The sequence below is a fragment of the Vulpes vulpes genome, chromosome 1 (assembly GCF_048418805.1).
Source record: "Vulpes vulpes isolate BD-2025 chromosome 1, VulVul3, whole genome shotgun sequence".
Classification (NCBI taxonomy): domain Eukaryota; kingdom Metazoa; phylum Chordata; class Mammalia; order Carnivora; family Canidae; genus Vulpes; species Vulpes vulpes.
The window spans coordinates 59,326,771-59,344,778 of record NC_132780.1 but is presented as its reverse complement, the minus strand read 5'-3'; the positions used below and the strand labels follow the sequence as shown (position 1 = coordinate 59,344,778).

Genomic DNA, 18,008 nt, shown 5'->3' with positions numbered 1-18,008 from the left:
GAACAGAGAAGATAAATGACCTGGAATTAGATAAATACTCCAGAATTAGAATCTGACCTTGGGTTTGAGAGCCGCTAGTCCACCAGACGCTACCCCAGCATATTTATTCTGAAAACACATCTGGCCTGGCAACTCTGCTCAGAGGATGAAGTGTACTCCTGATAAGTTTTTAAAGAAAGATTTGCATGTAGTAGGGAAAGAAGTAAAATAGCACTACTGGCTTGATGCAAGTAGTTAGTTCTTGCTAAAAGTTTACCACAGAGTGTGGACACGGAGGTTGACAATCTTCCAAGGTGTATGTGACCAGGAGATGAATGTGGCTGTATAAGAAACCAAGAATTTCCTTCCTTGCTCTTACTATTTGATGACATGTACTTACTGGAATTTGTATGACTTAAATATTAACAAGCATTAATTCACTTCATTATTTATTCTGAGCTTTCCTTTAGAGTATAAATATGTTTTGAAAAGCATGTATTTTTATTTTAACTCACATTTTTGGATGAGTCATGATTAATTTAAAGAGAGTTTTTTTTGTTTTCTTTCTATTTGGGGTAAATATTTGGGGTCTCTCAGTGACTTATAACATTTTCACAGTTAAATAGTATGGGAAGACGAAGCTATGTATCTTTGTACACAAGAGGAAACATCTGCAGGAATGTCCAAATGTTTTATGGGGACCCACGATTAACAAGGGGAAAAGGCACAGGGTAGCAGTAGCAGAAGTGTGAAAGGAGTAGAGCAATGGTGTCAGGAGGCCAGTTTCTGGAAAGCTGTGCTGAGTTTCCATGCTTTAATGAATTTGCAAATCACAGAGGGAAGCTTATAATGGTGGAAACATCACACGGAGTCACACGGAAAAGAATGTGTAGTGATTAGAAAACAGGACACTTGAGTTTTGGGTTTAGTTCTGCTCCTACTAGCAATGTGACCCTGGCATATCACTTAATATCTCTGAGATTCCTGTTCTGTATCTCTAAAGCAAATGAATGTGATTCGCTCTTAATGTCCTTTTCAGCTCTTATATAGGAAAAAGCGAGCTTTTTCACATGGGATTACATATCTGATACTGATTATAATTCAAAAAATGGATTTTGAGATGCTGGGTAAATTAGCTAAGTTTTACAATAACACACTGAAGATGTAATTAAGAACAGTTAGGAACTAGCAGACTAAGGTTCTAGGCCAGGCTTTGAAGCAGTCAGTGACTTTGAGCAAATTTATGCATTTCTCTAGGGATTAGGTTTATCTTTCTCTATGTGCCAGTTGAGCTAGATGGTCCCTGAGTTTTCTTTTCTTTTTTTTTTTTAAAGACTCTTGTATTGGTTGGATTCTTTTATTTTTTATTTTTTATTTATTTATGATAGTCACACAGAGAGAGAGAAAGAGAGGCAGAGACACAGGCAGAGGGAGAAGCAGGCTCCATACACTGGGAGCCTGACGTGGGATTCGATCCCGGGTCTCCAGGATCGGGCCCTAGGCCAAAGGTAGGCGCTAAACCGCTGCGCCACCCAGGGATCCCTGGTCCCTGAGTTTTTTTTATCAGCAATAACATTCGTTATTCTCTTTGCCTTTTTCCAGTAAAATAACGTAAGGAAATATAGTTTCAGTTTCCAAAAATTTCTAGAGGAGTTTTTACATGGATATACCAGGATAATTTAATATGCAGGCACTTTCCATGGGAATTATTCTGAAAAAGACCTGTCCCTTTTGAATGATGATTTTTCTGACTTTATGAAAACTAAACATAAATAAAAACCTTAGGTAGTTATTAATTTTCTATAGACCTTCATCTATAAAGAGGAAGTGAAGTTTGGGGAAGAGTGGATGGTTGGGATAGGTACCTCATACCAATTGGACAAAATGGAGAACTAGGACAATTATTAAATATCACAAACTTTTGACCAATATGACATGAATTGTGAGTGCTCTATTAAAGACAAAAACTTTTAACTGAACCATTTATCTTTTCCTTTTTAATGTAAAGCACAAACTTGAAAGGGCTAGAAATACTTTATTTAATGAAACGATTCAAACAGATGAGTTTCATCGTTTTTCAAGTGCTATCATCATTGTAACTTTAAGCAGATATATCTTTAATAATCATTATTAATGTTGTTTACATCTTAATTGTTTGTTTAAATTCCAGTTACAATAAATTGTCCTTTTTTACTTCTTATTGGTTTTATAATGACAGTGAAAGAAACAATGATATAATGTAGAAAAGCACTCAGGAAAAATTAGTGCCGCATCCAAAAGTATTATTTCTGAAATTAATTTTGACGTCATATTTGTATTAAGATATATTGTCATTGTCCACAGTACATCTGTGAGGTATCAGGTTGTTTGTCTTGATCCCTATTTCACACATAGGGAAACAATCATAGTACATTTAGGAAATTTTCCAAGGCCACATGTTGTGTCAGGACAGCACTGGGAATAGAATTTATCTCTAATAATTTTCTTATGTAGTCCAGTGCTTAACATAGTGCCCTAGAAAGAGTAAGTAGAGTAAGTACTCAATAGCCATTGAATGAAAGAATGGATAAACCATTCTATGAAATCTAAACAATTGTCATATTTTCTCTCCATTCCTTTCTTCATTAAATTGGACAAGCTGTAGGAACAGTTGAGTAATAAAGTTTATCTACAGTCCTACCCCAAAGTTTCCATTGCTACATGAAAGGGGCTTTGCAAGATTATACCATGTGGTCAGTCCTGAAGGTACATACTCCAGGTCCCCCCAAAAGAGTGTCGTTAATCTTGGTTCATTAAAACATTGGCTTTTGTGGTGTGAGTTAGATCCACTAGCATGTGCCTGAGACCAACTCTTTTTGCCAAAGTCACTGAAAATCCATTATTGATACTGAATGTGTAACTGATGCCCTAGCCTAGTGATATTTTAGTAAAATAGTGACCTAACTAGGACTTAAAGAACTTACATAGTTACAGTCCTTGAAAATAAGTCACTTGGCTAGTATTGGCTCTGGCTACCCCACCAGAGGGTAATTAGAATGCCAAAAAAGGAGAACTTATTTCCTGAGCTTATTTGTCATAAGTTGAGTTGCAACTGTAAACATGATAAAGGTCACAGTGGCATGACTTTTAATGTTGATAGAAAAATGTGGTAAAGAACACAAGTGTTCATATCACTGGGAGACAAAAAGGTGACAAAACCATAATAGTCATTCCCAGTGATGCATTATCAAGTAACTTAAAGATAGTCATTTATTTCCTTGGCACTGATCACCACTTACTGCAAAAAACAAGTAAGACATCTCATGAAGCATTTATGGTTAAAATGCATTTCTTCAATTTTGATGACATTAACTTCTATATTTATATATGTATTTTTTGAGAAAGTAAACGTATTTAACTGCATAGGATAATCCTATTAAAGTGAAGTGAAATACGTTTGTGTCTGTCACCCATATTTAGTGACTGATCTAAAATTTCACCCAGGTGACATTTTTATTAGGACATAGTCTGGAGAAATCTGAAAATACTACATCTCATTTGCTTTTATTTAAAAAAAAAAAACACTTTCACCAGACCTGCCTAACTGGATGGTTTATTTCCACTGGAGACAATGTCCTAATTGTAATTCAAGATAAATCTTTGAAATAAGATTTATCAAACATCAAATATTTCTACTCCATCTTACCATGTCCAAAGTTCAGAGATATTTTGAATTTTATGTGAAAGAGCATCACAAGGAACTTACAGCCCTATTTGTGGCAACTACTACCCATTCTTAGAGCATTACTGTAACTAAAATAGGAAGAGACATAAATAAAATTAAACTATTAACATCATCTTAGTGGTCAGATTGCGTTCAAAGATCCACATGATAAAGAGCAGCTTTCGTATAAGCTCCTGCACTCTTTTGAACTGAAAGCATCTGTGTTGTCACTTAAAACCACATTGCACTGAAATCAGGAATTCCATTTTGTAATTGCGTCAAGTATGTTTAAAAGATCATTAAGTAAACTTTAAATTAACTTGTGAGCAAACCTACGGTGAGTAGAAATAAAAAAAAATATATAAGCATCCACACTAGCAACAAACACTAATAACAGGTTCTTTAGTGCCAGATCTTTCAACGTGTTTGCTTATCATTCAAGAAGAGTAAAACAGTTTCAGAGACACTCCCTGGATTCATGATTTCAGTTGCCTATGTCACTGCAGACAAACAGAAGGTCCTATTTTCAAAGTCTTAAAGCACTTGGAAGGGCTGTGCGTAGGGGGTCTATTGTCCTTGTTGCTTCTGTCCTGGAGAACTTGGTTGGCCAGAGCTCTCTCCAGGACGGTATGCGGGAGTGACAGGAAACTGAAATCCGTAGCCATTGTATCCATCCAAGTAGACACACTGGAAGAAACTGATGGGGCCTAGGGAACAGAGCATGATAATCTGTTAAAACAAATAGAATGCGAGCAGGAACAAAGGTGAAACATGGCCTGATAGTACAATGTCAGTGAACATGGGATCTTCAGCCACAGAGACTTGACAATAACTAGCCAGTGAATCAACCATATTGTGTCTTGGATTCCTCACATGTAAAGTCAAAACACTATAGCAAAAGCTTCCTAGAAGTGTTGTGGAAAGTAAATCAGTAAGTGTATGTGAAGCACTTGAAATCTTTCCTGGCACCTAATAAGCCCTTAATAAATGATAATAAAAATGATCTGACATAGAAAGTCAAAGCACCGACATTACAGGAATCTGTTGGTGTGCGCAGCACTCAGAAAACTGTTATGTGGTAACAGATGCTAAAACATGAGCTTATCAATATGCCAAATAACTGATTTTTTTATTTGAGTGTTTTAATAAAAGCACAGAGAGCCTTGTGGTTCCTAGAGTTGAGGTTTTCCACATGCCTTTACTCTGGAGGCTCTCCTCAAATGGCACAGTTACTTTTTACAGCAATGCTTCCAGGTAGCAGCTCTGCCGGCAGAGCGGAAAGCAACACAGAAAGACCTTAAAGACAAGCAAGGGCTGTAGTGCAGCAGGTAGGAGCTTGTACTGCCGATGCCCTCCATGCTCCCGGTTGCAGTTTTGTTCAGAGACGGTAACTTTGGCTTCTTCAAACCATCACGGGCACCCACTGACTCTTCAGTGTTTTCCATTTCATTTATTTGCCATCTGTTAATGAGCCACTTTTTGCTGATGGCCAGGAAAGAGAAGGACCATTGAAGAGACTGCCATGTGGACTGTGGTGAAGCTGGCCAAATCCATATGAGTCTAAGGGGCTTATGAAGTAGCATAAAAACAAAGCAAAGCAACAGAAGGAAGCAATGAGGGAAATTATGAACTAAGTTCTTTCTACTTCATCTCATACAGAATCACTGTTCTTTTTTTTTTAAGATTTTTTTATTTATTCATGAGAGACAGAGAAAGACACAGAGAGAGGCAGAGACACAGGCAGAGGGAGAAGCAGCCTCCAAGAAAGGAGCCCAATGTGGGACTCCATCCTGGGTCTCCAGCATCAGGCCCTGGGACGAAGGCAGGTGCTAAAACACTGAGCCACCGGGGCTGCCCCAGGATCACTGTTCTTCTTCTTCTTCTTCTTCTTCTTCTTATTATTATTATTATTTTGTTCCAGCTTCAGAGAGAGGCAGTAACACAACCTGTCCCACCTCCAAGGTTGTTCGGTGCTAACGGGGATGGCAATAAAGCTGGCTGCATATAAGCAATGGCAGCACCAGTGCAAAAAGTGGAAGAGTCCAGCTGAGGCAGGCTACCTTCTAGCTGAACTTACCACACATGGGCACATTTCCAACACTTAATTGATGTCGATAGGGTTATTAATGAAAATATCATTATAGCTGCAAATTTTAGCTCTTATATAAAAGACTCAGGAATATCCGACTATAGAACCACTCCATAGTGAGATGAATATAGGAAATATTGTTTTTCTATAGTAAATCCCCCAATTGAACTTAAATATTTGGTAACTGTTTTACTAAAAATATTGAATTGATTTATTCATTCATTTATTTTTACTTAGACTTTTTATTTTGAGATTAGTCTAAAGTTGCACACAGTTGTAGGAAATGATACAGAGAGATTTCTGTATCTCTTTCACTGGGATTTCCCCACAATGGTGACAACTTTGTAAAACTATAGTACAATATTCTAAACAGGAACTTGACATTGATGCAATCCACCTATCCTTCTGTGTGATTTTTTTAATTATGTTTTTTTGGATTTTTAAAAAAGATATATTTATTCATGAGAATAAAAAAGGTGTATTTATTTATTCATCCCTTAAATTATGTTTTAATATTAATTTATAGAATAAAAGCCTTCAGCTGTTTCTGTGACATAGCCACAAATTTTTACCAGTAGATGAACAATTAGGAAACTACTATTTAAATCAGAAATATACCCAGTTTGATTTTATAAGATTTTGCGATAATATTGAGAAGTATTAAGACTGCTTATTTCCCCATATTTGTCACAAGCTGATGGTATGGCTATGAAGGCTTCCAATGACTATCTCTCCTCTGGTGCAATGGCCCCAGCATCTAAGGCAGAGCTTGGAACATAGTAGGCACTTAATATTTGTTCAATGAATCAAGTATTAATGCAGAGTAGGAGGCATTTGCTATTATAGTACGCATTTTAGTAATTTCCTTCAGAAATACATTAAAGAAACATTTAGAATTTGGAAAACATTATTGATGTCATTTCCTCAGATAAATGTGTATTCTTTACTTTAAAATCATGATGTGGGCAGCCTCGGTGGCCCAGCGGGTTAGTGCCGCCTTTGCCTTCAACCCGGGGTGTGATCCTGGAGACCCAGGATGGAGTCCCATGTCAGGCTTCCTGCATGGAGCCTGCTTCTCCCTCTGCCTGTGTCTCTGCCTCTCTCTCTCTCTCTCTCTCTCTGTGAGTCTGTCATGAATAAATAGATTAAATCTTAAAAAAATAAAATAAATAAAATAAAATAAAATAAAATAAAATAAAATAAATAAAATAAAATAAAATAAAATAAAATAAAATAAAATAAAATAAAATAAAATAAAATAAAATAAAATCATGATGTGAGGGGCGCCTGGGTGGCTCAGTTGATTAAGTGTCTACCTTCAACTCCCATCATGATCCCAAGGGTCCTAAAATCCAACCTGCATAGGGCTCCCTGCTCAGTGGGGAGCCTATTTCATCCTCTCCCTCTGGCCCTACCTCCCCCAATGCCTGTGCTCTCTCTCCTTCTCAAGTAAAAAACAAAAACAAAAACAAAAAACCCATTATGTGAAACAAATCTCTGTCACACTTATTTCAAACATTGCTTCCTTTCGTCTGTCCAGCAATGACTTTAATGCAAATGTGGATGCAAAATGTATTGCTTCACCATTTGAAGAAAAATGTCTAATTTGGAAGTACCAGAATAATGAGAATCTTGGATATTGAATTTTGTAGCTGCACCTGAATGTTGATTGCATTTGAAACCAACAATCCCAAGGATTGAATATTAAGCCCCTGCCATATATCTAGAAAAACCAAAAAGAACTTTCAATCTTAGAAGTGAGTTTCTAAGCAATTGAATTGCCGAGTCCTAGAATTCTACATTTTTTTCATTTTCATATTAAAAAGTTTAGCATGTCACTTCAGCTGTCTTATTCTTATAGCAGGCAGTGACACACATTTAAGCACGGGTTCAGTGAGGGTGTTCAGGATCAGAGTTGTGCAGAATGGTTTGCAACAAATGTCACTTCAGTCATTACTTTTAATTCTTCCAAATACGTGCCTCTGGCCTGATGCAAAAAATGATGAACTTCTTTTAGAAATAGAAATGACCTACTTTAATGTTATTCTTCACGTCCAGGCTAGAAATCTTTTTCTTCTATTATGGGTCTTCTTAAGAGTCTTAAAGTGTCAATTTACACTTACCATCTTAATATAGAATGACTTTATCATTTTAATGTAACAATGAACTTACTTTTTTGCCTCTTTGTGGAAGACACATCTTCAGCTTCTTCTAATGGATACAAAAATATGAAAGTAAATAATCTGTACATTCCCAGCTATCATACAAATATGGAGGGAGATGAAAATGTCTAAAGAGGTGTGCAGTATGAAAGAAACAAGAGTGAACGCTAGGTTCTTTTAATATATGCTAGGTTCTTATTCAGATTCTGCTCAATCTCTCACTATTTTAAAGGAGAGAAGAACCAGTTGAAGAAAAGAATGTGGCATTTGACAGGCAGTTGTTAAAACAGGAAAACTGGTCCTGATGTGTTGGATGTTAGTGGATGAGAACTAGATGACGCACATTCTTTTCTTAGAAGAGGTCTTTGATGTTCAGAGTTGTAATATGGTAAGGGTAAGTTGGCTAAATGATGATATTTCAGTCAAAATCATTCTAATTTTTTTAGGAACTGCAGTTTTTTTGTGACCACCATTGCCATGAAAGAATATCACAGAATGGTGTCCTGTATCCTTCCCTTTTCTCATCTGGCTCAAGGGCTTCTCTGCTGTAGTGAATGGGCACCAGGCAGTTATCTAGTGATGGAGAAATTGAAGCTATCTCTGTGAACCCTTTCTCCAAGTTAGAAGTTCTTGTCTGGTATTCATATTTGGGCTTTTGGGGGGTTTCCTATAAAACTCTGAAATGTTAGAAAGATGTGAGTGTGTGTGTGTGTGTGTGTGTGTGTGTCTTTCATCAAAAGTTAGGTTTTAGACTTCATCAAAATCTGAATGAGCTCAAGGACCTTTTTCTCAAAGTGTGATCCAAATACCAAGAGTTTCACTATTACCTGGAGACTGACATAAAGGTAGTTCTTAGGCTCCAACCCAGATTTATTCCATTTTAAGACTGTCAGAATATTTATGTATAAAATAGTTTGAGAAGCAAAGATCTAGAAGTTGAAAACACATTAAGAGTTGTTTTTAATAATTCAAGTTTAAAAAATATCTAAAAGTTCAGTATTCAAAACATATCTTAGGGAAAATGTAAATCATTTCATAAGACTCAGGTGTCCATTCCCTTGTGTCTTTTCTCAAAGCACTACTTTCTACACTATTAATTAATTCTGGGCCCTGCTATAGTACTTATATTTTCATGGCAAGAACAACTTTTAGGAAAACTCTATTGCATACAGGAAAGTTTAGAAGTAGAATAGAAAATATTTATTATATAATAAGCCAAACTATGGAGCCAGAAAACTCCTCAGAGAAAACACACACACTCACACTCACACATCAAATTAGTTGAAACCCTTACAATATAGATAAGGAAATTTGGTCCTGAAAATACTTGCTCAAGATTATGCATCTGGTTGTGGCATATTTTTCTGAGGTTTGTCTTTCCATGCTCCTTCCAATCCTTTTTCCCTTCCTTCCTCTATGTAATTTCTGTCAGTATAGGCAAATTATTTCAAATATTCTTTTTTTAAAAAATATGTTTTAGTTATTTTTTTTTTATTTTTTAATTTATGATAGTCACACAGAGAGAGAGAGAGAGGCAGAGACACAGGCAGAGGGAGAAGCAGGCTCCATGCACCGGGAGCCCGATGTGGGATTCGATCCCGGGTCTCCAGGATCGCGCCCTGGACCAAAGGCAGGTGCTAAACCGCTGTGCCACCCAGGGATCCCTATTTCAAATATTCTTAATAAAAATATGCCAGGAATGCCTGCGTGGCTCAGTCTGCCTTTGGCTTAGGTCCTGATCTCAGGGCCTGGGATCGAGCCTCGAGTCTGCTTCTCCCTCTCCTCCTACCCCTCCCCCTACCCCACTCATGCTCTCTCTCTCTCTCATCTTTAAAAAATATATCAATTTCATCTTTGAACACTTAATGTGGTCCTCTTCCTGTCAAATAGCATCCCCACAATTCTTGGTGAAATGATAATTTTGAAATATTGTTCTTGTAAGTAGTTTGGACAATAAATGCATCTAATAATTACTTTTATTTTTTTTTAATATTTTATTTATTTATTCATGAGAGACACAGAGAGAGGCAAAGACACAGGCAGAGGGAGAAGCAGGCTCTCTGCGGGGAGCCTGATGCGGAACTCGATCCCAGGACCCCAGGATCATGCCCTGAGCAAAGGCAGATGCTCAACCACTGAGCCACCCAGATGCCCCTAATAATTACTTTTAAATAAACCAGTGTCCATCCAACTAGTGCCTTCAATATGTGCAGATATTCACATATATCTATTTTTCCAAATACTGCAAAAAAGCTATTTGTTTTAAAAAATAGGCCTACCATCTAACCATTACTTAGGAAAAGCTGAGAACTAGATCAAAAATAGCTTAATAAAACAGACAAAACATTACAGCCTTAAGAGAAAACTTATAAATACATTGACAATCACAAACTCACCTTTAGCTTTCTTTGAAGCTGGTACATCTTCCAAATCTTCTCCTAGAGAGTAAAGAAAGGACACATCAACCCACAGTCTATTTTCCAGATTTCCCAAAGAGGAAATTTTGTATTTAAAGATTTTTGAGTCACAGGATGTCTTACTCTATGAACTCAGCATCTAGTGTCCCTATGAATAGGAACTTCCTGACAAACAAGACAACTTCTCTGATGTGGGGAGAAGGTGGGGAGGAGATGGATTCCATGCCAGGCTGTGATCAGCAGGCTGGCAAAGGCTGGCTATGGAAAGAAGGGCTGACCAACAGTGCCTCTCCCAAACTTACTTTTCTTTCCTTCCCAAACCACCAGCATCCCTGGGATTTAGGAAGTTTGAGGTAAGTAGCTTCACATCCACAAGGTGGATTCTGAGAAAAATATCCACCCACATATTTTATTAGCAGACTGATTAGATTTTTGTCTTCTGACAATTGTAGAGGCAATTAAAAGTCATTAAAAGTTGAACCAAAGCTCAAATACATAAACAATGATTCTAATGGTACATTATGTAAATTTCTTGGTGTTTTGTGTACAGGCACATATGGAATAATGTGGAAGAAATTTTAAGTCTGAGATAATTTTAACACAATATAATTAAATGATCTTTAAATATTCACATCAACTTTTTAGCATTCATAATGATCTGAAAGAGGGTTGGTTTTCTATCATTTATTCAGATTTTGCATACCAGCTGCTCACTAATAAATAGAAAAGGGGTAAAATAGGTCAGTATGCAAATTTTCTCTAATAAAAAATAAATGTGACCTTTAGGAAGAGATGCTATTATGTAAAAGAACAAAATGGGGAAAAGAAATAAAATTACTAGCATTTCTTTTACAGTGAATATTTAAAAACTATTTATTTAAAATAGTATTTTTTAATTAACAACCTTGGGAAAAAAGTCACACCAGGATTCCAAAGTAAAGACAGAGACCCCAAAAGAGCTTTCTTTCTTTCTTTCTTTCTTTCTTTCTTTCTTTCTTTCTTTCTTTCTTTCTTTCTTTCTTTTTTTTTTCTTGTCAGGATGGAGCGGAGTTTAAATCAGGCAAGAACCACTCCAGCTCTGTCCACAGCTTACTCTCCACAGCTGGATCTTAGGTATGGTGGTTACAAACTGGCTTCATTTCATTCAAGGTCCTAGTTCAGAGCATTTATGATTTCCTCAATTTGAGCATCCTTTACTCCTGCCCTTGGCAGTGTCACTTAAATGTGGACTGGAGCATCCACTTGGTCCGGAGCAGTGAATTATTAAAATTTCAACCTGATAAATTTAGAGGTATTGAAATATAGGGGTGCTTGGGTGGCTCAGTCAGTTGTCTGCCTTTGGCTCAGGTCATAATCCCAGGATCTTGGGATCAAGCCCCAGGTCAGGCTCCCTGCTCAGTGGGGAGTCTGCTTCTCCATCTCCCTCTGCCCCTTCTCCCTGCTGTGCTTGCTCTCTCTTTCAAATAAATAAAAACTTAAGAAATAAATAAGGCAGCTAAAAAAGGAAACTATTTAAATACAAGTTTAACTCAAATACTGAATTAAATAACCATGGTCTTAAACTACTCAGCAGTTGAATAAAGAAAAGGTATAAATGAGTATATGATAATTTAAAATAATAACTCTATTTTTAAAATGAGGTTAGAGTTTTTAGAAGAATCAAATAATAGTTTTATTTTCATTGTGTAGCAAGAATCTGCTAATATCTATGGATGACGTTTAAAAAATAAAATAATGCCAGGTTCTTGTACACAAGAAATATAGATTTTATTTTTGTAGATTATAGCACATTTAGAACTAAGACACTTATTCTCTCGATCCACTTTTATCCTTGGGGAAAGAAATATGGGTAGAATAAAAACCTTAGCTTCTTCTCTTTTCCAAATTCTGTATTCTGAGCCAGCATAACGTAGATACAAGTGATAAAAGCTGGTAAGAAACGAGTCACATGTCAATCGCTCCGGCTCATGGAAGGCACAAGAAGGGCAAGTACAAGCCTAGGGCAGTTGCTATAGAGATGCAGTCTCTGTGCAAGCAGCTTAATGGCAACAAAAATTTACTGAACTAGGAATAACGAATGTACTGCGACTGTCACTGCTCAGAATACAAAGAAACAGCATATTTACAGTCCATTTACTTTTATAACTTGAGCATTGATTATGTGAGTGGTGGTTTTGATAAAACAAATACTTGACTCTCTAAAAAGGTATAGTCATTACCATAAAAGATGTATCAACATGTGCCAACGGAATTTTAAGGAATAATTTCCTTGGGGCGGGGGGAGGGACAGTCAGGAAAATAGTTTATGAAGGAAGTCTAATTTATTTTTTATTTTTATTTTTTTCCTTGGAAGGTTTACCTGAGGAAATATACTTTAGGTGAGATGTGGAAAAAGTCAAGAAATATTGATGTACAACAGCCATACCCAAGTTTGGTATCAAATAGAGATGGTTCAATTTTTTGTTAAGTTTGCACAAGAATAAGGAATGTGATATTTTTCCTTTTGTCAGTTTTTAGGGTCCTATCAGTGCAGATACCCCACTTTAGTTGAAGGATAAACAGTTCAAGCTGCTAAAGTGAATAATTTGGTATTTGTTGCCTTAGAGGCAGGCCTGAGCTGGACAGCACAGCCTCTAAGCCAAATTCCTAAGCCTGAGGACAAGGACTGGAAAGCAGAATCAGATAACGAGTTAGGGGCCTCGGGATTCTGTGATGAGCTGAGTGTACCTGTATCTTATTTGTGAAAGGGAAGGGAAGGGAGAATTATTCAAAACTTACCACTGAAACTTCACAGCTATTAGAACATTGATTTTTTTAAAAATAATTTTTATAACTTGTACAATTTTAGAGCACAATGAGTTTTATTTTCTCACATATCCCTGAATAAATGGTACCTTTTCATTAAAAAGAAAAAAAAAAAAGGAAGCCTAATTTAAAATGGGTCCCCTAGGGCAGCCCAGGTGGCTCAGTGGTTTAGCTAGCACTGCCTTCGGCCCAGGGCCTGATCCTGGAGATCTGGGATCAAGTCTCACATCAGGCTCCCTACATGGAGCCTGCTTCTCCCTCTGCCCGTGTCTCTGCCTCTGAAGTGTGTGTGTGTGTGTGTCTCTCATGAATAAATAAACAAAATCTTTTAAAAAATGGGTCCCCTCATACAGAGGGGATTTTGACTGAGGGAGATGGCCAATTTGCAGCGAAGGCAACCATCAGAAGACTAGAAGAAGACAGCAAAGCACAGAATATATTCAAGGATCACAGGGAATGTTGAGGTTAGAAAGATTATCATGTGGAAAGACAGATGTCAGGCTGAGTAGTCTCTACTTAATGTCATAGCCAGTGAAGTTTGTTCAAGAGGGAAATCATATGTTAATGTACTTTGTAAAAATAACAAGACTAGAATATGAGAGAAGGGATTCAGAAAAAGAAATTGGGAATGTATTTTAATCGTCCACATAGAACAAATGATTTCTGCGGCTGCAGGGGTTGAGTGTAAATGAAGCTTTGTAGGTTGAGTGAAGTGGGATTGAATACATATGAATGCAGGTCTTTGGTGTAACAAGGGATAGCCTAATGCGTTGAGTTTGGAGGAAGATAGTGATGCCATTCTCAGCAACAAGGAAATCTCAGGAGGCACTCATTAGCTGGGGGTTATGAAAAGTTTAGTTTCCTAGTTCAGTTGTGGTGTTGTGGTGTTGGCGGTCATAAAGTTGCAAGTTGTGGTGTTGGCGGTCATAAAATTGCAAGTGTCTAATAGGAAGAAAGAAGGCAGGATATCTGGAAAAGTTTAGAAGTGGCAGGCATTGAGTTAATAGGCAAAACTGAGTGAGTTGAGAGGTCACTTTTAATGATAGTTAATAAGTCTTTTTACCATCTGCTGTGCCTTATTATTTCATATGTTTTAGCACATTCAATTCTGACGAGCCTTCTGTGAGGTGAGTGTTCTTATTTTAAATCTCCTATACAGATGGGGCAGAGAGGGGTTAAGTGCTGCCCAAGGTCACAGAGTGACTTAAGTGGAAGGACTGGACTGGAGATCCCAATCTACCTGGATTAGAGTCACTTGAATGAGGATTTATATTTATTGCAGATACCTGTTATGTGGCAGCCACTTGTTCTAAGCACTTTATAAATAATAAAATATTTCACTTCCTCTGGAAATTTGGGAAGAGGATCCTATTACTATTCCCATTTTGTAGGTAGGACAAATGGCTAGAGACTCAAGGTTTGCGATATAGTTGGTGGGGAAAACTGGGATTCGGACTCAGGCCTTCTGGTTCTGGAGATTGTGTTACCAATCATTGTGCCATTCCACCTCTTGAGGATGGCCTCCTAGACCCAGTTCTCTCTCATTCTAGAACCTATGCATTATATTACTGGCTGCAAGAATCATGAACTTGTGCAGAGCAGAGATGAAGGAATGTCTCTCTTCCAACAATCCATTCTTTTTCAGAGGGTATGAATAGAAGAGTTACTTGGCTGTATTTGAAAATGATAATGACAATGAAGAGGAAAATATATCTGTTCTGTGTGCTTAACCACTGTAATTTAGACAATCATATTCCAAACAATTAAGAATGATAATATTATCCTGACTTTCAATTTGTAGACTCCATCCTTTATGTATATAGAAACTTAGATTTGAAAAAAACAAAGAAAGAAACTTAGATTCTGAAGGAATCACAAGTGTTAATGAAACCATCCTCTAATCAAATTCAGACATCTCTACTATAACAGAGTCAAAAACACATGGGAGGATTTGTCTGTGCGGCTACCATTTCAATCTTTTAAACATTTTGACGTCAAAGTCTGGCTTTTGTATAACTCTTTTATACTTATTGAATTAAGGCTACAGACACAGGGGTTCTTAGAGAACTATTAGTTTATGAAAACAATAAAATGATGATGATAGAAAGGTCTAAATTATGTATTTTCAAGTAGTGCATGGATCTTCTCATTAACTAAAAGAATTTCTTCTTTGTCTCAATTTCACAATCTGCCTCATTTCACATAAGTGTCTGTTCCAATACTTAACTATATGTATATAAATTTATAAACAGGTAAATTTATAATATATAGATGTGTGTGTGTGTGTTATTTTGTAATTGAATGTAATGCACTGAAAAAAAAAAACAGAAATTCTCTTTGCCCTTTGTATGAAAGTATTTGCTGAGCTCTCAGCCTGATCTCCAGTCATGGATCAAAAAGAGAACAGGATGGGATTTTACAAAAGTTCAGGAGGTAAGTCTTTGCAGGGAGTCAAAGGTAGCCTTGGTTCTACGAGGCTGAAAACAGATATAACTTCAACAGCTAATATGTTGGCATTAAGGAGACTGTGAGTGTATATACATATATGTGTGTATGTGTGTTTGTATAACATACAAATATACATGGATATATATATATTTATATAACATTAATATTAAAACTAAAATTTGGAGGGGAATTCTAAGAACAATAAAAAATGTGGAGTCTAGTCTTAGGTCACTGATAGATATGGCATATAATTACATGTATTTTTAAACACGTGGACTTGATATATGAATTAGCAAATTTTATACTAAAAATTATATATTTATCATTCTCAACGAGCAATCTTATCTTGATTCCATTTCTTATTCTCCATAATGGTAGCTCTCAAACTTTTGGTTACAGAAACCCTTTACAATCTTAAAAAATTAAGGACCTAAAAGAACATTTGTTTATATGGATTATGTCTACTGATAATTAATGTAATAGAAATTAAAATAGCCATTTTTTTTGTAAACACAAGAATTCACAAGCAAACCATTCCTTTATATAAGAGTGATGATGTTCTTACATGCCATTTGGAGAATTCCACTGTATACGTCTGAGAAAAATGAGACTGACAAAGGTAAGTAATGGCTGAGTATTAATATGTAAAACGTTTCAGATCACCTAAAAGGATTTTGGAGTTCTTAGAGATCCACAGACTATTACATTGAGAAGTATTACTCTAGATAAAGAATTCTATCTCTGTGAAACAACCAACATGTTACCAAAGGAAATAATTAAACATAAATCTGTCAAAAGGAAAGATAATTATTTAAAAAATAAGTTCATAGCCATGTAAATCAATAACAGTGCAAAGTATTTGAGAAAACAACGAAGTGAATGTTACCTTTTGAGGGCAAAAAAAACCCTGTCTTATTTCTCTGACACAGAAACAAGTAAAATAATGTCATATATAAGCAGGACACAGACAAAGCAAAGCTAGATTCTTTAAAATAAGAATTGTTACAAAGGAAATACTCGTAAATCCACCTACCTTTTTATTTTATGGAAAAATTATCACAACAATAGCAACCATTTGCCAATTAACTAATGCTAGTTTTGCATTAAAAGAAATATTTTAAATTAATTTGAAATTACAATAAATGTAAATGTTTTAGATTTAGGGTTAGATATCAACTTCTTGTTTGGTTTTTTCCTTGCTTTCTCTCTTTTTCTCTCTCTTCTTCTTTCTATATTAAAAGCATCCCACCGAAACTTGGAAAACTGGAATTAATTTAACATCATTATCACACACAGTCATATTAACTCATTAGAAACATATTTACAGTGGTTTTTAAAGGTTGTTGGAATCTCAGATTGTTCTTTATATAAAGGGTATGATTCATCATTCATATTTTATGATGTATTTTATATGTTTACAATATAAAAATATCTGAAATTGAATCAGAATCAAAAAACTCCCAATAACCAATAGTCCAAGACCAAACAGCTTCACAGGTGAATTCTACCAAACATTTTTAAAAAGAGTTAATACCTAATATTCTTGAACTATTCCAAAAACATAGAAAAGAAAATTTCCAAATTCATTTTATGAAGCCGGTATTACCCTGATACTATCACCAGTTAAAGACACCACAAAATAAAGAGAACTACAGACCAATACTTTAGATGACTCTAATGCAAAAATCCTCAACAAAATACTAGCAAACAAACAAACAATACTAGCAAAGCAAATCCAACAATTCATTAAAAATTTTTTTCACCACAATCAAGGTGGGGTTTATTCCCAGAACTCAAGGATGGTTCAATATTCACAAATCAGTCAACTTGATAGACCACATCAATAAGAGCAAAGATAAAAAAACATATGATCAGGCAGCCTGGGTGGTTCAGCAGTTTAGTGCTGCCTTCAGCCCAGGGCCTTATCCTGGAGATCCGGGATCGAGTCCCACGTCAGGCTCCCTGCATGGAGCCTGCTTCTCCCTCTACCTGTGTCTCTGCCTCTCTCTCTCTCTCTCTGTGTGTCTCTCATAAATAAATAAATAAAATCTTAAAAAAAACCTAAAACAAACAAACAAAAAAAACACCCATATGATCTTTTCAATAGATGCAGCATTATTTACAATAATCAAATTATGAAAGCAGCCCAAGCGACTATTGATATTTGAATGGATAAAGAAGAGGTGGTATACATATATATGTAATGGAATGTTATTCAGCCATAAAAAGGAATGAAACCTTGCTATTTACAACAGCATGGATAAAGCTAGAGAGTATGATGCTAAATGAAATAAGTCAGAGAAAGACAAATACCAAGTGGTTTCAAAACGAAACAAAAGAAATGAGCAAGAGAGAAAGAAAGTTAAGAAACAAAACAAATGAGCAAAAGGGAACAAAAAAAAGAA

The 18,008-nt window shown here is 36.1% G+C and overlaps 1 protein-coding gene across 10 annotated transcripts in view; it reads right to left on the bottom strand.

The window, feature by feature from the left end:
- Positions 1-1,994: 1,994 nt before the first annotated feature.
- Positions 1,995-18,008, bottom strand: part of TRDN (triadin) — a 363,753-nt gene continuing 347,739 nt past the window's right edge. For 6 of the 10 annotated variants that reach the window (XR_012002811.1, XM_072765072.1, XM_072765074.1 and 3 more), the window contains 3 exons: positions 10,330-10,371; positions 7,944-7,982; positions 1,995-4,389 (listed from right to left, as the gene is read on the bottom strand). Coding sequence is in view for 9 of the 10 variants with exons in the window: in XM_072765072.1 (XP_072621173.1) it covers positions 4,250-4,389; positions 7,944-7,982; positions 10,330-10,371 (221 nt within the window). In the remaining variant the exon portion in view is untranslated. The remainder of the gene's footprint in view (positions 4,390-7,943; positions 7,983-10,329; positions 10,372-18,008) is intronic. The other 4 variants (XM_072765079.1, XM_072765081.1, XM_072765088.1 and 1 more) reach the window with 1 other exon arrangement.